Genomic DNA, 22,140 nt, shown 5'->3' on the forward strand with positions numbered 1-22,140 from the left:
AGATTGTAAACTCTGTAGGGCAGAGATCATTTTGTTGTTCTTTGTTTGTACCATGCCTAAAGCAATGAGGCTTTGCTCCGTGGCTAGGGATTCAAGGTGCCGTGGCAATACAAATAATAGTAAGGCTCTTATTTTGAGGGCTGGGAAATCCTGGAGCATGTGATGTTCATGTGTAGCAGGTTACATAGGTTTGCAGCCTTATGGGAACAGGAAGCTTTGCATTTTGGGGAACTGTAACCTTGAAAGTAATATTTATTGTGTATTGATTTGGGCTTTTATTTTTGCATTTTCAGAGGAAACCATGAAGTTGCACAGTGGACCTCCTAAGAATGCGTATATGGAACAGAGTTTCCAAGGCTTGAATCCAGTTTTAAATATCCCTATCAGTGCAGGTCAAGTGGACCAGGCCAAAAAGAACGCAGCACTCTTAGGCACCAAGCTGGAGAACTGGGTTGACACCTTGGCCAGCAGCATGTGGTCAGCAGTGGATATTTGTAGCACAGGCCCAACTTCCTGTCCTGTTATGCAGGCTTGCAGTCAGACAGCCTGGAGCTCGCTTAGCCCAGACCCCAAGTCTGAGCTTGGCCCCATGAAACCTGATGGGCGTCTGAGGTAGCACCTTTCTTTGGCACGGATTTTAAAAGGGAATTTAACCTGGCTTACCTACACCTCTGACTACAGGTTGTAAAACCTCGCTGAAACGTTTTGTCTATTTGTTATCCCAATATAATTCTTAAACATCTGGCACAGTCTTTGGCATCCTTTCTCCTTCAGACCTGTCAGACTAAGCTTCAGTAATGCTGTAGCCTCTCCCCTGTATCTGTCCAGAGTCACAGCCTTACTTCGTTCAATTTGTACCCAAAAGGGCTCCAACTCCTCTACTGATTATGAATAGGAACCTACTTAAATCGCGGTTTTGCAATTTTCATGGAAAGCACAAAAAACTATAATCTCCACAGTTGCTGTGAAAAATGTCATTGGCTGTGATTTCCCAGGAAGTCAACTGAAAAAAAAAAAAAACCCTTAATGAAAAGAGAATGCTATCTCCCCAGTGGGAGCCAGCGGCCCTCAGTGGCACTGCAGTCTGCCCTCGCAGCCTGCCCGGGAGGGTTAGGCACCAGCTGGCGGGGTGGCACAAAGGGCAGCAACCACGATGGCAGATGCCTCTTTGTGTCTCTGGCAATCAGTGTCAAGGAGCGGGGCCGCATGAAGGGCAGTCAGCAGTCAAGATGGCAGCTCTCTCTTTGCTCCTCCTCCCCCTGGGGCCTCTCCACCAATCAGCGCCAAGGGGCGAGGCCACCACAAAACAACTGCGCAATTGGCTCTTCAGGCCAAGCCGCAAAAGTTGCTTTCTCTCACCGCGAGTTAGGTAGGTCCCTAGTTATGAAATGGTAACATAGCACCTCTGGGATCAGGGGAGGCCAAAAGGAGGCACTGCAGAAAAACGTTCCTAGAGCAAAATAAATATGTATATTTTGACTTTTTAATAGATGTTAATTATTTGGCTAGCATCAAAAACTCTGCACACTAAGAACTGTGTGTATGTGTGTATGTACACACACACACACACACACACACACACACAGATATGCATACGTGTGTGTATGTGTATAAGTTTATGTATAAAAATATATACATACACACACATATTACAAGATAATTATAGATATATGTATAATACATAATATATATAATATATGTATACAGCATATATTTATTTCCTCCAAAAACTGCTCTGCCTTCCAAAATGTAGAAAACTAGAGGTACACCCCGACGAGAGTTTTTATCATTGTAAAAAATAGCCTTGATTCACTACTCTGTATTCCACTTTTTTGCCAGCATGAGTGACATCATCCTGAGACCCAGTCTAGCAGTGGTGAATCGGGCTCCTTCTCTCCTCACAGTGGGGCAAAAATTCTCAAGCCAGAACAAAGCGAACATCATGGCTGCTTGCAGACACGGAAAAAGAAAAACGGTGCTTTACTTTAAACTTGACACACTCCTGCGCCAAGCCAGCGCATGCCCGGTAGAGGCAGTGCATTAGTTGCACCCCGCTTTCCCAACGTCTGTGTAGATTGGTTGCTTTAGTGGGTCTTTTTTGGTGCTTTTATCTAATAGCTGATTGAATCAGCTTGAGCTAAAAGTGCCAAAAAGCCCCACTAAAGTACCCGATCTATACAGACGCTGCAGGGCCAAGTCAAGCTAATGGGCTGCTGCTTCTGGTAAAACGTGATGGTTTTTTTCCCCACACACACATCTTTCACCTTTTATTCCTAATGTGATCAGACTTCACAATATCTGGGCGCCACTTGCATTATTTATAACAAATATTCCCATACCCAAGCGTGGGTTTCTGCCACTTCAGAAGTTTGCATTTTAAAAAGCCTACATTCAAAGTATTTGCATGTGCAAATTCCTTGAATATCAGGTGGTTTATGCAAGAGGGTAGTCTGTGAGAAATTAGGGTTCAAACTGTAATACCCCTACTCACACTGAGTGGCACCATTTTTTTTTCCTATTAATAGGCCTTGCTGTGTTCAGTGGAGCTATTCAATCTGTAAACAAGGCAGAATCTGGCCTTTCTTTAATAATTTAGGTTTGGAAACTTTTCCATTGATTTCAGTGGAAGAAGGATTGGAGCCTAACTAGGTGGCGAGCTGATTCTGATCTAAATTAAGTAATGCCTAACAAGTCTAACACTAACTGCCTCCCTTGGTTCCAGACCTGCCAGGGTTCGTGAAGGATAGTTCTAAGATTGCAGAGTTCAGCTGGAAGGTTGTGGTGAATGAGACATGGAGAGTCCTGCTGAAGCCCTGAATTGAATGTGGAGAGCAATGCTGTGCCTCAGTTTTCCTTTTATATTACTGATAAGCATTAGCCTTGTTTGTGTTCCATTATCTACTTTCCAGCAGGCTCCAGGTGTTTTAAAACATGGATGTGATACATCGTTTGAACCTGAGTTTTCAACAGTGGTGGTGGGAGATACCCATTTAATTTCTAAGGACTTTAAAAAATACTTTATATGCAAATTCACTCTGACAAACTTTACATAAAACATGCACTTTTTTGTAGTCTTTGGAGTGCACCATACTGAGAAACTTCAAGGAGCCTTTTAATTATAAATTGCCCTATTAATATAATAAAGGAAGGTGTCTGTTTACCCTTCTGTGTGCACATATAACTTTCATTACTGCTAATGAGAGTTAAGCTTCCACATCGGGGGGCGGGAATAGACCCTCAAATCTTTTCATAACCACATGTCACAAAAAAGGTTGAACTCCCTTTTAAGTAAGGATGGCAAAATGACCATAAAACAGACTTCCCAGTAGCTTGTGATATTTCTCATAGTAGTATTGGTTTAAAGCTACTGCAGTTTGCTTTGGACTTGAAATTGCAGTGTCAGCTGTGCTGGCTTTAAGGTGGAACATTTACATGTTTATCTGGCACGAGGATGGCTGCATGGAAGGAACGTTTTAGGTATTTATTATTTATGTTTTAGTCAATGACTAATTAGTAGGTGCTGCTTTTGCAGCTTGAAGATTATGTTATCTTACTAACTAAAGCTGCCTTTATTAAGAAAAGGCCTTCCCCCCCATGCCTCTCATCTCTCTTTCTTCCTTCCTGATTTTGACAGTCATGAAGCTGTAGTTTTAGGAAAGCTTGTAGCCATTATAGCTGGTTGGAAAGTTTCTGTCGAAGCAATGTCCCTGCTTTTCAGCTGGCTCTAGTGGTGAGTTTGTTTTTAAACCAGTGTTGCCAGCAGGTTTATATCATAGAAAGACAAGGTTATTTCTCATTCAGTATTTTTTCTAATACTCATTTTTATCAAACATGCCATCATGAAGGTCAGACTTGCTGGAGGCATCCAGTCCTCTCTGTGAGCTCTTGGGGCTTAGCTACACTGACCAGATAGGGCTAGTGTGGTTAAAGCCCTGTAGATTGAATGAAAAAATATCACATTTGCTCATGTGTTAGGCTATAACTAAAAAGATTTCATTCATTTTCCTAGTCTTTGGATCATTCCAGTTAAATCTGCTATTGAATTCATTAAATCCAGTCTGTCATGTGTGGGGAGGGGTGTGTGTGTGTGTGGGGTGGGTGTACATGTACATGCACACACACAAATAACCTGGTTTATAAATTTGATACCTTTTTAAATATTAGGAAAGAACGTTTTTAAGCGTTTTGTTGGGAAGTTCACTATTAAATTTGTCAGGCCAAAGTTGGCAACAGTCCAGTCTCTCTCTTACAGTTAGAATGGTAGCCACCATTTTTATCACTTAAAATGTAAGGTTCAAATGACTTAGTTTTAGTTCCTGTTTTGGAGTTCAAAAAAGTCAAACTATTGCTGATATAGCTATATACATTTCTATGCTTTATCTATATAGATTCTATGCTATGTTGTAAACATCGCAAAAGAAATATTTTATACTATTTTATTTTCTAAATGGCAAAAAGAGCCTATAAATATAAATACCACAGCCAGCTAGTACCACCAGTGCTGCTATTAAAATACTAGATGGTAACATGAATAGGTCAAATCCTGCAGTCCTTTCTCAGGAAAAACTTGTATGATTCTGAGTAAGGATTTCAGTATGAAACCCAGCATAAGTAAAAAGCAGCATATGTTTAAAAGTATCAGAGAATGAACTTCTTTGTTTTCAGCATCCTTGGAGATGGGCATCAAGTTTGGATCCAGGGGACCATTTCCTACATGAAATAAACAAGTCATATATGTTTCCATTTGAGCATGCCAGTATTATTTTCAGAGCATGCTGGCTAGTGGGATTTTATGACCAAGACTCCATTTGAAAGCCAGCTGTGACCAAATGCCTTCTGTGGGAAAAGAGTATATTTCCATTTGCACATATTTGCCCTCTATGTGTAATGCTGTACTCATTTAAACTCCATGCCCATGCTGCTAGATAGCCATGTGAAACTTCTAAGATCAACTGGCCTTATTCGGGCAGAAAAGAAATGTGGCAGAACATAGGGTGTCTGCATACATTTTTTTAAAAGGAATTAAATCCAAAGTCAGTGATATGCAAACCTGTTTATATGGTAATATTAAGCCCTGGAGCTAATAGAAATTAGCTGAAATGACAGCTTATTTTGTAGATGTGAACAAAATCTTTCTCTATGTAGTCTGACTGGACATGGAGTAAAGATATTTATATTTTAGGTTTCTGATATTTGAAGTTTTTTAGAATTAAAATTGTGTCTTCATAGTTGTGCTGTGAAGGGCAAAGGGAATGGAGTATATTAACAGTTCTTTCATAGTGGCAAGTACTTCAACAAGAACTATACATCTGTATCGCTATTGCTAAGCCTAAAAATACAGGAGTGCCAATTAGTATGTTCCAGATTGACTTTCCTAAATACAGGCTTTAATGCAGAATGTCTGGCAAATGCGACTCCTTAATGGCATGTTAATGGTGAACTTGCAGCACCTTCAAAAGGATAAGCTCATGAGTATTCAACTTCCATCCATCTCTCATAATGCTTGTGGTTGGTACCAAAAAAGTCAAAATCCCTCTTATTTATTATTATAGGAAGCAGGACACTGAGTCAGACAAAGAACTGAGAAAATCCCAAGCTGGTGTAAAGCGGTAGTAAAGGATAAAAGAAAGACTGAGTCCTTAGCCTAAGCTTGAGACAAAAGTGTATTTCTTTATTGGAGCAAAGGGGGTGGTAGCTTCATGTTCTCACACACCCAAGCTCAGGAGCCTGAGGACATCAAATCTCAGTTTTGACCTCCCAACTTTTTATTCTGATTGGAAAGTATTGACTAACTTCCTGTTGATTTCAGAGGCACCAAAGCTAAATCACGCTCTGTCATTTAGAGGGGAAATAGAGAACTGCCAGCTTGGCTCCCTGACTTCCCTAATGCTCCCTAATTCCCTCTGCTTAGAAGCAACAGTGTGAGTAAATTCTGTCTTTCCCAGAATGCCCAAACTGCAAATAATTGATCAAACTAAGCGGTGGCCTAATGCCCCTGTTTTCTGTTGAGAAAGGAAGTGATGTGCCCACCTCATAAGACCAGAGTCCATAACGCTCTTTGAAAAACTTGACTGTAAGTGAGAAGGGTTGCTTTTGAAGGTCTACTCAGTGCTAAAGGATATAAAAAAGGACCTTCTGAAGGTGCTGGCAATTGGACTACCTTCTCCCAGGCTCAAATATGTGGGTGTTCAGCATGTTCAGTAATAGATTAGTTTATCAACAAAAAAGGCAACCTATCCGAAAATGGTTTGCAGTGGCTCCTTGTTCTTATTTGGCACTGGAAAGCCAACATTGGACAGAATACTTCTATCTCAGCCATGCTACACAATGATCCCTCCACAGTGGGGGAGAGTGGGTCTCGTGCCTGCTTCTAGCCACAAAGGAGCTACATTGCAGTGATGGGGTGAGGGGGCAATGTGTTATTTCCACACTGGAAGGAAGGCCTGTGGGCCATCACAGTGGATGGAGAAAACAATGGGTGGAGAGAACAATGTAGGAGAAACTCTGCAAAGGGTCTTCTCCCCTTTAGGTCACACTTGCAGGTTTCGTTAAAACACGGCCCTTTTTACTTTGTATAGTAGAGCAGTCCCAAACATCTCTTTGCTGTACCATATTCAGAGTAAATAATAATTAGGTTGCATAACAGTCTTTTGGAAGGTGCAGAGTACAAAGGCTATGTGATTAGGGAGTCTTGAATGGTTAATTGCACACTTACACCCCGTTGCAGACATTCAGCACAATAGGTCTGAGTTTCCTCTCACATCGCTTTCCGCTGGTTCAGCTCCCTTGATGTCAGCAGACTCCTGTTTCAGAACTGGAGCAAATGAGAGGGTCATCAGGCCCATTGTAGTGAAGGCAAAAAGCAGTGATATGGCATGTTATCTGACCCAAGGGCCAGGGTAGCAGTTAGGCTGTTTTCAGTTACCTATGGTGGGTTTTTTCTAGTGATGAATTATGATTCTCTAATTCTGCAGGGTGCCCCCTTTCTTTTGCTCTTTTATGCTAATAGTAGTGTATGGATCACTCTTTGCTGTTTGCTTCTGCCTCAGTTACCTTCTTTTGCCCATGGGTGCTACCACAGCTGCTACCTCACTTTATCTGCAAACACGTTTACCTGCCAACAACAACAACGACAAAGGTACCAGAAATCTCCTTGAGCTGAATGTACAGTCTATGCAAATTCTCTCTGTTTTGTTAAAACTCATAAGTATTACTTGTTACCTTGCCAAATAAACAGCAAGATACTGTACAGGTGCCTCTGATAACAGAGTAACATTTTTAGGCGCGGTTCATCGCGCTGCAGTTGTATATTGTAATGACTGACTTGTCTTTGGATCTGTTGTAATTAATACTCTTGAATGAGAAGATAGTAATCTCTCGTGTTCAAGGAGCACCTTCAGTTTGCTGGGAATGTTCTGGAGGAAGATGGCGACTGCGTTTTACTCTATTTTTCATGTTTGTTTTAAGAAGAAGACACAGGCCTAGCGATCAAAAAAGGTATTGTTTCAGATTTTTCCAGTGTGTTACCCCATAAAAAAGCCTTACTTTCATCCTTTCTTTCAATGTGGCCTTAAACAGCATTAGAAAGTTAGATGCTACGTGTGCGTGCGTCTCTCTCTCTGTTTGCTGTAAGTGGAATAAAAGGCACCTTGAAATTTCTGTTACAACTCTGAGCTGTGTAGCTGTCAGCTTATGCTTCACAAATATAATTGAAATTGCTTACAAATGCAGTCTTTAAGGGGAAAAGATGACCTTGCCTTTGGGGAGAAGGAAGGCTTGAGCTCTCTTCTAACCTGAGCAAATAATGCGAGTTCTCTTCTGCAACTTACTTCTGGTGAAGACAGTTGACTTAATTACTTACAGGTACGACTTCCCTGTGTAATGATTTTCTGTTTGTCTGCAAGGATAGATTCTGGCCTTGGTTATGCCAATCTGGAGTCACTCCTCTTATTCCAGTGGGACTTCAGAAGAGTTCCTCCCAGATTTACATTGCTGTAGCAGAGATGAGAATCTGCTCTGGAATCTTTCTGTACTTCACTAGAAGTTAAATAAGAACTTTTGAGATTCAGGCCAGATTTTAAAAGGTATTTAAGCACCAGATTATTAGGAGCTTAAATGCCTTTAAAAACCTGCCCCTTAGAGCTTGATCCAAAGCCCACTGAAGTGCATAAAAACTGTCTTCAGTGGACTTCTGATCTGTGCTATGCACATTTTTCTTTGCTCTTCTTGCATCTTTGGCAATGGGAACTATAGCAATTCAACAGAGCCAATATTCCCGGCAGGCTGGCAGTGCTTTTGAGGAACCTATGTTCTATCTTGTTTCTCTGTCCTGAGGCTGATACAACCCAAAGACAATTGAAAAGGGTTTACATAGAAAAAATGGTTTGTGACACAAAAATATTTTAATTTGAGTTAATGAAATTATCTCTCTAACCTTGTTTTTATGTTTGTGTTGAGTTGATTGGATTTTTGTATTAGTTAACCCACTCCATAATAAGTTATTCCTGTTCCCTCATTTTCAGAGACTGGCGGTAATATAGTTTTAAGAAATAACTATTTTGTTATAGATCATAATATGCATAAAACTGTACAGAAATATTTTGTAAGCTATTGATTAAGGAATAAAAACATGTATATACAGTAAAGTTTTAAAAAATTGGGAATTCAAATGGCACACACTGAAAGATGTAGATATTTTGCTATTTATTTAAAGGAGTATTTTATGAGGTATTAAAATGTCTTAAATTGACTGGTAATCACAGTTCAAAAGTCAGAATGCTTTTCTTGTAGTAGAATGTGATTTTCAGCAATTATTGCACTACCCATTTTTGCACCCTTTTTGTCTTTCATTTAGCAGAAAAACAATGTGCCTTAGCTGTATTCCTTGTCTATGGGAGTTTGGGTTTTTGTCTGAAAACGCAAATTTTTTTGCAGAACAAGAAATGGATGTATTCAATACTGTATTATACCAAAAACGCTGCGGTTGTATATACATGCTTTCTGTCCTACTGTGTTTTCAGATGCAGAATTTTAAAATTAAAAAAAAAAGTCTGTCTTTAGTAATGGCTGTGTGACTGATTCTTACTTTTCATCTTAATCTAATTGATGACTTTTTCAAAAAGGAAGATATGAGCTGGTGGCATTTAGCAAAAGAGTAGGAAGCGGGACCCCAAGTTCTAATCTCGCTGCTAAAGATAATTCTCTTGCTGACAAATAGCAGGTTTTGTGCTCAGTTTCCAAGCCTCACCAACTATGGATAATGCAGCTAAGTTCACAGGTGTGCTTTTGAGCTCACTTCATATTTATAAAGGACTGAAGATGTAAAAAGCTATGACCGATTTACTGGCATGTGGCCCTTACTCAAGTTATAGGGAGTAAGGATCACTCACAAAAGGATTTTCAAAATCCAGTTAAACATAACGTAGAATGTTAATTCCAACCCATCATGAAAATCCACCAGGCAACATCAGTGTTTAGAGAAAGGTGAAAAGGACTCTTCTGAATACAAAACATTATTTTTAGTTCTGTTTCTATGATTTCCACAAAATATGCATGATAGCTCCAGAGACCGAAGCTTCCCTGCTTTCACTTTCAGAGAACTCCCAGAACAAGATCTCTTGTGTAAGGCTATTTTTTTTCTCTCGATTATGCACAGATGTTTGAGGATGGGAGTGCAGGAACAAAGAATATTTAGACCCACCATGCAGGCCCTTTCCAAGGTGCATACTCAACTCCAGTGTCTTCCACTAAGTTGTCACCATAATGAGTGTTTTGCTTTGTTTCTTGATGCAGTCTCCTGCTACGTAGTTTCCTGTACAGGGTATCCCTGTAGGCCATGCAGTCTTTTGGTGCCATCAGTAACCAGAGCAAGTTCTCTCAGCAGTCAGAAGTGCCTTTGATCTTGTGATTACTTTCCACCTGCTCTGCAGGAATTCCACTTGTTGGCACTTGTGTGTGACAATGTCTATTTTTAAAAACAGGAGGAAATATAGTCCTGGCACAGAAAACAGACTTGTTACAAAAAAAGATCATCCTTGCAGCTTTATTTAGACTTTCTCCAAACATATCATTGTCCTCCTCTTAGAACGAGGACCTTGATCAACCAGGTCCTTAAGTACTTTGTTTAATTGCACCCAACAGCAAGAGTGAATAACTTTTGAGGAGGTGCACAAAGCCCGTTGTTATCAAATGATCAAATGATCCATCTGAGCTGTCTACAAAGCCGTGCCAACAGAGAGCTATGTTTACAGCTATGCATATGCTGTACTTCTGGTAGAGATCTTACCGTTAAAATGTGCATCTACCATGCCTAATCTGTCTTAATCCAAATACATATTTAAATAGAACAAAACCTGGCTAATTCTTACTAATGACTAGGGGACTTGTTGCAAATCATTAAATTTTGTCAAGCAGAGTTTACAAGAAGCAAACATCTACAACAGAAAAAAGGGTTTTTTGTTCTTCTCTTTTGTCAATGGTAGCTTAATTTTAATGCTCTCTGTGTGACACTTCATCTATTAATAAAGTACCATAGCATATTTTCTAAAAAAAAAATGAATCGTGACTAATCTCAGGTCTCCATACCATGTGGTGTTCCTACTCTTTGGTGGGAAGACTTCATGTATGCAAATATATTAGATTTGTACGGCACTACTGTATTAAGAACACAATAGCAATTTTTCAGCCATTCTGCAGGAGACAGAATTCTGGGCTGCGGTACAGAATCGAAACCAGCTTTTCAAGGCCTTCTGCTGCCTCTATGGGAGGCTTTTGGGAACAAGCCCAAACTGACTTCAGTGACCCTGACACATGGCTGTCAGAAGAGATGGAACTGAGATATAAAATCTGGACTCGATTGTCTCAAAGTTCAGGAGTGTTCAAATCCGGAGGTCAGGGTCAGCTTGGATAGATCAGACTTCAAATACCAATCCGCATCTGCCATCAGTATCCAAACAGGCGTACACTATGTTCTGCATAGTTAAAGTCCAACAGGGTGGTTCTACTTGTGGTCCCTAACTTCATTCAAGACCAGGGTACGAATTCCTCAGCTGTGGAACTTGGATCCTAATTTTGTTTACAGACAGCATTAGTATGACTCAGTAAGAGAGATCTTCCTTTTTCCCTCTTCTTGGCTTGTCAATTAAACCGTGTCTGGTTTAAATGTAAATTTTAGTTGTGCCCCAATGACCATCTAATCTTGGGGAAGCATTTGGAGTCAGCACAGTTCATATGAAATTGGAAAGAGAAATATCTGCAAAGGCCTTCAGAATGATCTGACAGTGTGGTCTGTGCTGCACATTTATTCAGTTTGTCAGGATCAAATGTTAAGATATTTGAAATGCAGCAGGACACAGTTTCAGGACTCAATTTCCTAAAAGTTTGTGCTGACCTGGTAAAAAAAAATTATGGGTAACTTTGGTTCCCCTAGGATCTTAAGACATTGAAGCAGGCATCCGGGCCTAATGTTTCAGCAGCCCCCGAGGTTGTAGTACTACCATATGCAACAAAGGAATATGTGGCCTATCTATGTAACTGTGGCCTTCTCAGCCTTGTGTTTTATAGTATGATATAAATACGTAGGATTGAGTTAAAAGCATAGAGGATCAATATAGCAGTTACCATCAAGATGTTCAAGATATAACAGGCCATTTGTTTGCTTCTACGTGATTATGTTGGTCTGGGCACATTACAGAAACCATTGCAAAAAGTTCAGTTACGTCATTATGGAAGATGTCAGCCGTAGGACTTTGGAAAGAATCGTAGAACTCTGCTGGGGATCAGTAATGCTGGTTGCTTCAGTAAGAGTGTCATAGTATGACCAAAGCAGTAGAAATGAGGATTGTTGAGTCATCCATACAGTGGAGAACAGAGAGAAACAAGGACTCCATGCTGAAGCTTGGGAAACTGAGTCACAGCAAGGAAAAGTGATGTATTCAAGGTCATACACTAGTCAAGGGATAGAACTTAAATCTATTGTTTCTACTGTTAATACCTTAAACAGTGCCAATTCTGCCTCCCATGATTCAGGAAAGTAAGGTTTGATTCCTGACCTTTGCTTCGACTGCCTGTTCATCTTGCCCTGTAAGAATAAGAGCTTCTCCTCACATTTGTTTCAAGGTCAGGACCAATTTGGTCACTAAAACTGTTCATTTCCTCTGTCTTTAGATGTGTGTCTCACTACAACTGAAAGAGCCAGATGGAGGTTCTCATCTCCCAGCTTTAATTTGTCTTTCCTTAGAAATATTATATGATGACAGCAGGGTGTTAGCACCTGAAATGGCTGACAACCAATGGCTGCCTGAAAGAAATCAAACTATCTAAATAATAGCAAAAAGTAAAAGCAAAACAGTTGGTACCATACACAGATTTCCATGATAAAGTTATGCAGTGATCTGTGATTTATCCTAGAGCAGGTAATATAATGCATGGGGGTGGAGCATAGCAGATATCTCCCCCTCAGACCTTTTGTGGAAGGAAGCTAGGGTTGTTATAAGACAAGAATAGTCTCCCAGGTCACACATCGTCTGAAAGGGGCCAGGGATAAGCCAATGCCATTATTTCCCTTATCGTCTCCACACAGCACACTTTGCACTAATCAGAGAAGTTGGGAGGTACCATTCAAAGAGGCAGACCCCATTCCTACACTCTGAAGAGCTCTGTCAGGGATTGTTGCTACGAAAGCAATGTGTCATTTGCAGTTTTGCCCAGTCTTTGTAACAGGTAGTTCTCATCATGTCATCAACTTTCCTCGTGCAGTTTAATGTTCAGGATTTTCAAAATTCAACTGCCACAGCTTAATGGGGGAGAAATTCTCATTGCAAGCAGTAATCCTATTAGTTTGTATGCACTACTGAATAGCAGACCAATCCTGCAAACCTATATTCATGAGTAATCTTTATTCACCTGAACAGTTCCATTAAAGTCAACGGCATGATTTGAGAGAGTAAGAATTACTTGCCTAAGTAAAGTTTGCTGTGCCAGGACCTATGATTGTACAAATTTAATAATAAAAGCAGCAATCCCAACTATTTCAACGCACATGGGAACTGATTAATTAACAAGGAATAAAGTGACTCTTACAGCCCTGCACACAGCAACACAGGGCTATTCAATACCCTGCAAAATTGATTTCTCAGGCCTTGCCTGGCCTGACACAATAGCCTTAAAGCAGTTTCAAAGTAAGTCACCAGGCTGAATAGTAATAGTTACCATAGTATAACTATACTTCCTGGGACTGGAGCGCATGGCAGTACTTAAGAAGATAGATTGGCTAGGACCACACAGACCCAGCCTATTAAAAGAGTTTTCCCAAGGCTGTAATTATATTCAACAATTCCAAATCCACAAGCTTTGCAGAAAGATAATGCATCCAAAAACTAGCTTTATCACTGCAACGGAATTATGCCTCTCTTCATTTTTTCCCCCTTAATTAAAGCCATTTTATTGACATACTGTATTTACAATGTCTGGTTCATATTTTTTGGCAAATACTGGGTTATAATATGCAAACCCATACTTTTGCAAAGAAAGATCACTTCCCTTTGTGATGTGTTCAGTCTGTAGGTTGGGCTTTCATTTTGTTTTACGTTAAAGGAAGTCTGAATGAACATACCTCCACTAGAATGCTTCTATAAGCGACTCCCCTCAAGGAAGCAATGAGATGTCCATCAGAAGAATGAAGCTTTCTGATTTTGCAAATGCCTGATTACATAAGTACTGCTTATTCAAATAATTCCACTGAAGTCAGTAGACGTGGGCATCGTACTGAGATGGCAATATGAAGTGTCATTAATTTTCACATACAAGGAAGAGCAGAAACAAGTCAGGAACCCTATATAATTATTAAGATTAAGGGCTGAAGAAGATCCCATTAAGAAATATGATTTTTTTGTTTGTTTGCTAAGTTCCAACAGCAAATAAATATTATTTCATAAAATCCACCCCTAAGAGCAAGGAAGCAAAAATCCTATACAAGATCTGGACCTGGGCTGAGATGTTAAACTCAAGCACACCAAGACATAGCTGAGCTGGCAAACTGCTTCTAGACTGACTGATATCTTCCAAGATGGAGTAAGTTGCCTTGGCTGGTGACAGTGATCTAAGCCCTTAGCTCCACCCCTTTTTTGTCTTAGCCAATCAGCCCCCTTGGCCTCCATAAAGCTTCAGAGTGGGGCAGGCAAGCCCACACTCTAGCACTACTTCCTTACTAACAGTAGGTGGTGCTACATTAAGTTATAAATAGCAGCTCTTTCAAATGTTTCCCTATCTTTCAGAACAAGCTCCAACAGTCTGTAACAACTAGCTGCAGAGACACCTGTAAATTGTCCCAGGTCTACTGGTTTAAGGTAAGTACAGTTGGAGAAAGGCCAGGACAAGCCATCTTCCCTGGAGACATTACGTGTAACTCAGTAACTGACCTACTAAATTAGCCCTGTCATGGGATCCACCCTTGGGTTTCTATATTCTCTGCAAGGGCTTCCTCCCTGGGAAAGCATAGCCCAAGCCATTGCTCTTCAACACAAGCAACTTTTAGGCTCAACCCCAGAAGGTGCCAAGGGGTGAAAGCTCTTGTGTTCAGTCATCATTCAGAGCACACATGGCAAGCAGCAGACTTTTGTTAAGCATCTTCACTTCGGGTTCCTGAGCAGCATGGCTTAATGGCCAGAATGGGGGATCTCCATGCTTCCCAGGTGCCACTCAAAACTTTGCCTGGGAGCTTGTGAGCAAAGGATTGCAGGATGTGTCATCTTTGTATGCCTGATCTGAGGCAAACAAAATTGTATTTGCATATTGGCTATGTTTATTGTTGGGGGTCAGGGGTTCCCCCCAAAAGCAGTTCTGGAAATGTTCTTCTGGTAACATTTGAACTGTTTGCTTTCACTGTCTATTAATGGATGAGATTGTGTTCCTATATCAGCATTTTTGTGATGTTGTGTGGCTATTTATAATAGCGTATACTCCGGCAGGGGTGGGAGGCAAAGTCAAGCCCGTGGGCCAGATCTGGCCCACAGCAGACTCCATTTCTCAGCAGCCCCTTTCCCATGGGCAGAGGCATGCAGTCAGTGGATCACAGCTCTGCCCTGGCTCTGAACCATGCTGTCACTGCCACACAATCCCAACCCTGGCCCTGGAGCAGCTCCCTGCCCAGCCATGCGCTCTGCCAGCACTGCTTGGGCTGATCTTCCTGGAAACCTCGGCCCTGCTGCTCCTGGGGTCTCCTTGGGAACTGGCTGCAGTGATGTGGGAAGGGGCTATTGGGAAATGGAGTCCAGCTGCCAGCCAGATTCACCATTTTGCCCACCCCTAGTATACTCCCTGTCCACTCAAGGATTGAGGTATGGCATTGGAGCCTGAAAAGCAATCCTGTTTGATTCATTACAGCATTGGCTCTATTTCAAAGCGCTCTTGCAGCTAGTCCATCGTGTCACAGGAATGGTAGCTTAGCAGCTAGTTTGGAAGGCCATGTTCTGCCACTGATGCATGGTGAGATTATGGAGAAGTCGCTTAATGTGTTTGTAGCAGGACACTAAGGTGCCTGCTACCTGGAAGGCAACAGTAGGGGCTCAGGTGCTGGTTGCTCGGGGCAACCAGGAGGAGCTAAGGGCCCACACCTGGTGTGTCAGCTGACCGGAAGGGGCCGGGCTGACTACTGTAAGACCCAGACTGGAGGCGGTGGGTGCTTTCTCTCGACTAGCAGCCAAGGGAGATGGAGCTGTGCCGGAGCAAGCAGAGTAGAGAAGCCTGATGGCACGAGCAGCTTCTGTTTGCGGATACAAGGTGGAGAATTCCCTGGTAGGGATTTGAATGATGGTTAGCCAGGTGGCTTAGATTTTATGTTATAGCCCAGGGGCTTGAGTGTTCTGTTTGTAGTTTTATAACACCAGAGGACCGGGTGAGGCTATTAGGGGTTGGAGGAGGCCTCATAGGGGCTCCACGGTAGCGTGGGGACCCTGGTGCCAGAGAGGGCACAACATTCAGGGGTGCACTGACCCCAGCCCTGAGAAGGGGAGCAGAGGATTGGGAAGGGGCCAGGCAAGGCCGAGGCTGCCTGAGCCCTAAGGCGAGAAGCCCCAGAGCAGGGACAAGCCAGAGCACGCCTGGGGGGGCCGCAGGCTGTGAGACAAGCCAGAGAGCGTCCGTGGGGCGTGGAAAGGGAAATCAACCAAACAACGTGCGGTACACCTGTGATGCTTGGGGTGTGGTACAGGGTGGCTGGAGCCATAAGGCTGGGGTGCACCGAGTCACCCAAGATGGAACAAAGACAGATATATCAGGGAACCGTGTCAGAGAGGACTAAGGGCAGCCTCCCTTATACATTGTCGACATCAAAGACGTGGCAGGCGAGATGTGAGGGTGCTTTTATTATCACATTGGCATGGTAGGGGGCGCTAGGGGAGTTCACGGCCACCCCTAGGACCCTGTGCTGTTACACTGTTCATGCTTCATTTTACTCACTTGTAAAATGGTTGCTTAAATACCCAACCAGGAGAGTGTGGGGTAAGGGGTGATAAGCTTTGTTACTATTGGTTCAGCAGTTGGAGACCCTCTGATGTAAGGTTCTATGGATATGCAAAATATCATACTGAATGCATTCATTACCTTAAAAATTGTATAAAAAATTCCCCTTTAACAAACTCTTATGTTTTAAACATACTTCCTCTCTAAACTTCTCTGTTGGGATTTCCAGTGCAGTCTCTGGATTTTAGACACATCTTGGTTTTGGACACTTACCAATTTTATTATAATCTATGTGTTGTGTATCTAAATCCCCTAGACAGCTTTGAGAAACAAAACTGCTTATAATTATGAATAAAGAAAATAAATACATTTTCAGCTCATTTCTCCATAGTTCTTGGGAGTCTCAGAACTCAAGGCTTTGGATCCATATAGGCCTATTCAGATCCTATTTAAGTTTCCACTGCAATGATTTAATCAAGTACTAGAAACATAGCAGCTACGCAGCAGCATGTTTCGGAGGCATTTTACTATTATACAAAGCACACACTTCAAGTATAGGGACTAACGATATTACTCCTATATATAAATGAATTAAGTAATTTACTGTTATTAATCCGATAACATAATTGTTTTTCCCCCAAATAAAACTTGCATAATATAAAAAGATTTGACTTAAAATTCAAAGTACATTTTAATGTGATCTCATTTACAAAAGCATATCACCCTGTTACATATGGCAAGGAAATGAAATCATTCTTACAGCAGATTAGTATTCAAGATTATATACATATTTCACTTTCAAACATATTCTGCCTATATATGTTTTTAATCCCCCACTAAATTTAAATTCAGGGGTTTTTTTACATTGAGAACAAACTACCACCTATCTTGTCGCTCCTGATTTTTCATTACTGCTCACTGATGGCCTGCATTCATTAGCATACAGGGACACTGGTCATGTTCTTCAAGGGAGAGAATCTGACTTGTTTCTTGTTCCCTCTAGGAACAGTTTAAAGTTAGATTGTGTTAGGGAGGCAGACTTCAGACAGATGCACCTACAAAGTCCACAGTTATACCTACATGCAGGGCACTGGACTAGATTAATTTATTAGAATAAGAGATAGGCCAGAAAAAGGTCTAGTTGGCAGGTAATATCAAGTGGAGTGCCCCAGGGGTTGGTCCTGGGATCAGTTTTGTTCAATATCTTCATTATCGATCTGGAAGATGGCATACAGTGCACCTTCAACAAGTTTGTGGATGGTGCCAAGCTGGGAGGAGCAGTAGATACATTGGAGGGTAGAGCTAGGATTCAGGGTGACCTAGACAAATTGGAGGATTGGGCCAGAAGAAATCTCATGAGGTTCAGTAAAGACAAGTGCAAAGTCCTGCACTTAGGACAGAATGATCCCATGCACCAGTACAGGCTGGGGGTTGACTGGCTGGGCAGCAGCTCTGCAGAAGGAGACCTAGGGGTTACAGTGGACAGTAAGATTGATATGAGTCAGCAGTGTGCCCTTGTTGCCAAGAAGGCTAACAGCATACTGGGCTGCATTAGTAGGAGCACTGCCAGCAGATTGAGGGAAATAATTATTCTGCTCTATTCTGCACTGGTTAGGCCACATCTGGAGTACTGTGTCCAGTTTTGGGCCTCCCACTAAACAAGTTGGAGAGAATCCAGCAGAGGGCAATGAAAATGGTTCAGGGGCTGGGGCACATGACTTCTGAGGAGAGGTGAGGGAACTGGGTTTATTTAGTCTGCAGAAGAGAAGACTGAGAGGAGATTTGATAGCAGCCTTTATGTGAACTGGGGCTCCAAAGAGGATGGAGCTGGACTGTTCTCAGTGGTGACAGGTGACAGAATAAGGAGCAATGGTCTCAAGTTGCAGCAAAGGGAAGCTTAGATTGGATATTAGGAAAAACTTTCTCACTAGGAGGGTGGTGAAGCACTGGAACAGGTCACGTAGAGAGGAGGTGGAATCTCCATCCTTGGAGGTTTTTAAGGACTGGCTTGACAAAGCACTGGCTGGAATGATCTAGTTGGAGGTGGTCCTGCTTTGAGCAGGGGCTTGGACTAGATGACTCCTGAGGTCCTTTCAATCCTCTTTTTCTGTTTTAAAAAAGACACTAGGTGTTGACAATAAAGCAAAACTCTGGGGATGGTACAAAAACAGCTATGATTCAGCTCTGCACTTCAGGGACTGCCCTGTGTTAGTCCTCCTTCCTTCTCATGTCCCTGTGACAAGGTATTTAACAAAATTCACAGATTTGTTGGAATACGATAGGGCCGCACCGTGAGTTTTTGCTACGCCCTGAAACTTGCTACCTCTGGGCTATCAACTGTACACCTTAGAATCTGCACCGCACCAGTCCCTGCCGTGCATTACTGAGGCAAAGCTAGCTCCCTGGCTGCAGACCATGATGGGGATTAGTGACTCAGCACACTGCTCATATCAGCTTTGAACTCTCAGGCAAGTGAGTCTGTCTAGACTTAGCTGAGCAGAGTGCCAACAATTTTTTTACCATTCATCAGCTCTCAGATCCACAATAAGAGACATGTCCCAGTCCGCTCAATAAAGGTCCTAACACCTTCAAATGTAAAAATACCTGGTTCTGAATCATCTGAGCTCGCTGCTCCTTCTAATCTCTTACTTTGTGTGCGTTGTTATGGAAAATCAGGTTTTTGGCTTTGTTTGGTGATAACTTTGGGACAACAAAGAATCTAGCCTGTACAGATCAGAGCAGAATCCATGTGGGGTGATGCAGCTAAGTAATATAAACAGGAAGTCGTACTGGGATATCGCCAGTCTGCTTTTTACACTAATACTGTAGTACGAAAGGAAGTTGATGTTTGGTGTGGTAAGTATAAAAATAGTAGCACGCCAACAAAAAAGTGGACTATAATATGCACCATCCAGTGAGATAGATGGGTCTCATTACTCGAAAAGTTTGCCTTGGCAATGTCATTGTTCCCTCAAAGGCCAGATAATTACATGTTGGCACATGAGTTTGAGTGTAAGTCAGTGCAGGTTGTTCGCTCTTTTTGTACATTGGACATGTCTACACATGCTATTAATGCTCCTGAATAAACTCCAGTGCAGTTTGCGCCTGAGTCAGTGGCTTCCCAGGTGCAGCTGTGGTGGAGCAGCCCTAGCTGCCAGGGGCCTGGAGACTCAGCCTGCCAATCCAGGGCTGCTCCCCCTCGGCTTAATGTGCTTGTGGAGGGGTTGGCTGGGGCATGAGGGTGTAGGGCTGCACAAGGGTGCAGCGTAGGGCTAGCTGGCAGGATAAGTACTATTCTGTAGCCCCAGCCAGCCCTGGTCACAGTTTACACGTGTGTTTGAGCACATGTAATTACTCTGCTGTAGGATAGTACTTGTCCTGGACAGTATTATCCTACAGCAGAGTTAATTAGTTTACTGCCCCTTATTGGAGTGCACATGTAGACTGTGACACTTTACTACAGTGCTAATTAGTCAACTCTGCAGTAAAGAGCACTGGTAGATGGACCCCTTGTGACTAGTAAGTCTGCTAAGGCTCATCTGTCCTTGAACGTGCCCTGGAATCGTTCATTTTCTCCTGTTTCATTTGTCTTCTGTGGCTGTGTTTTTAAAGCAGGGTTCTCTTTTGTGAGGCACAGTATTGTGACACACACTTTGGGCACATCTGCATGTGCCACTATGATGCCATTGTTACTGTGCTGCCCTTTAGTGCTCCTTTTGGAAGTACTAAAAGATGGTGCAGTAACAGCCAGTACAGATGCCATGTGTCCCCTGCCCGCCTGGCGCACAGAGGCACATAGTCTTGTGCAGCTCTCAAGGCAGTGACATGCAGAGCCCCAGGGCACAGTGGCAGCCTGCCTCCACCCTGCATACAAATCTGGGGGGCACATGCTCGATCTACCCCTCTCCCTCCACCCCTTCCCCCCACACACTTACCTGCTGGGCAGTGTGTATCTGTGTGTGTCTACATGTCTGTGCCTCACTCCCAAGCCACAGCCTCCCTAGCCCTGCTGCTGCCCCTCTCTCCTGACCCATAGTACCCCACATCCTGCCAGGGTAGGCAGGAACCCCCGCTTCCCAGGCTCCAAACCCCCCACACACACCCACAGCCCCCTACACCTTCACAACCCCTCCCCCATGCACACAACCCCACGCACCTGCCAACCATACAAAGTACCTGCATAATTTTGCATAACTGTAATTTTACATAACTGAGTTTTCCTGCGCATAATGTTGAGTTTTTAACTGTGCGATTAAAATCATGGTTAATTGTGACTTTTTTTTTAATTGCTCACCTAATCGTGATCAAATTATTTAATCATTTGACAGCCCTACTGTGATAAATGCACTGCGTGAGCAAATTGAAGTAGATGCATATAATGTGGATCGGCAAAAGCAGCACAGTAGGAGTGTCTTTTAAGTTTAAGTTTTACGCAGCCCCCCCACAAATAATATTTTTTCCCTCTGCCTATGGTCACATGTAGATGCGCCCTTTGAGTAGAGAACTGAAATATTGTCACCCAAGACCAGGGACTGGAACTGATGCAGTGCCATTAACACCAAGGGAAACATGCTGATTTATGCCTAGTGAGGAGCTGACCCTAAATATCCAAAGATACTTAAACCTGATAGCTAATTTTGAATCCTTGTTGAACAGCCCTGGTTTATAGGTGCCAGGGTCTGAGAAAGGTGCTGTGACCTCTCACAGCCAGGAGGTAGCAAGAACACAGTGAAGTATAATTTGCAGTGTCTGTCACCAGCCAGTGTTATTGACTCCTCGCCCCCATGCAAATATAAAAGAAGCTTGGAAATTAGACCAAAACCATGAGAAAAGAAAACCGAAGGGGGAAAAAACCTAATTAAAAACCGTGAACAAGAAAAAGAGAGAATGTCTGGCAGGATTTCCAGGTATCTGAGAAGAGGCAAAGTATCAGGGGATTGTATTCATTTAACCGTGCTTCCCTGCCACCTGTCTGTTGAAATGTTTTCACTCTTCATAAAGAATGCAAGACACGGCCTTGCAAATGCTCCTTGGGATCCAATTCAGTTTTTCAGCTCAGCAGCTAAATTTCCTGCTTGTTGGCCCCTGATTGCTAACTGGTTCTTTTTCGCCTCCTCACTTTTCTTTTACAGAGGCAACATCTTCACCCATCACCAACTAACATTACTCAAGCCAGTTTCAATATAATAGATCAGAACTGGGCAATTCACGTAGCAAAACAGATCAACAAAAAATACGATGTTTTCGTTCCTTTGTGCCACGTCACACTGTTACCTAATAACTGTAGAAAAATGTTTCCTACTGAGAAGATCTCTTCATTATCATTTATAACACCAAGGTACAACACTATATTTTTCTGGTTGTGACTTTAAGATCCTGACTTTTCTGGGCCAGAGCCTCAACTGATGTCAAGCAGGATGGCTGAACTACTGTGAACAGAGTGGTGCTGATTTACATCAGATCAATATATATGACTGGGCTGGGGGTGTCTAAGTTTCACTGGCTTTGCTTTTATTTGTGCATAACATTTCAAGAGTCAGTGATACCGAAGCCACGTGCATAGAAACTAGCAAGAGAAAAACCTGTGGCTCTCACACTCCGTTGCACTGTTAGAATCCACCTGAGCAATTCGCAGTTCTCATTTTCCCTTAAGCATCTTACATTTCACTCTAGTTCTTCCTG

General features: G+C 42.4%; 1 protein-coding gene across 2 annotated transcripts in view; it reads left to right on the forward strand.

The window, feature by feature from the left end:
* XYLT1 (xylosyltransferase 1) overlaps positions 1–9,057 on the forward strand; it is a 333,774-nt gene extending 324,717 nt beyond the window's left edge. For both annotated transcript variants that reach the window (XM_090023581.1, XM_090023582.1), the window contains exon 12: positions 294–9,057. In XM_090023581.1, coding sequence (XP_089879707.1) covers positions 294–616 — 323 coding nt within the window. In that variant the 3' untranslated portion in view covers positions 617–9,057. The remainder of the gene's footprint in view (positions 1–293) is intronic.
* Positions 9,058–22,140: the final 13,083 nt, after the last annotated feature.

The sequence above is a fragment of the Crocodylus siamensis genome, chromosome 12 (genome assembly GCF_052110815.1).
Source record: "Crocodylus siamensis isolate JL-2025a chromosome 12, ASM5211081v1, whole genome shotgun sequence".
Classification (NCBI taxonomy): domain Eukaryota; kingdom Metazoa; phylum Chordata; order Crocodylia; family Crocodylidae; genus Crocodylus; species Crocodylus siamensis.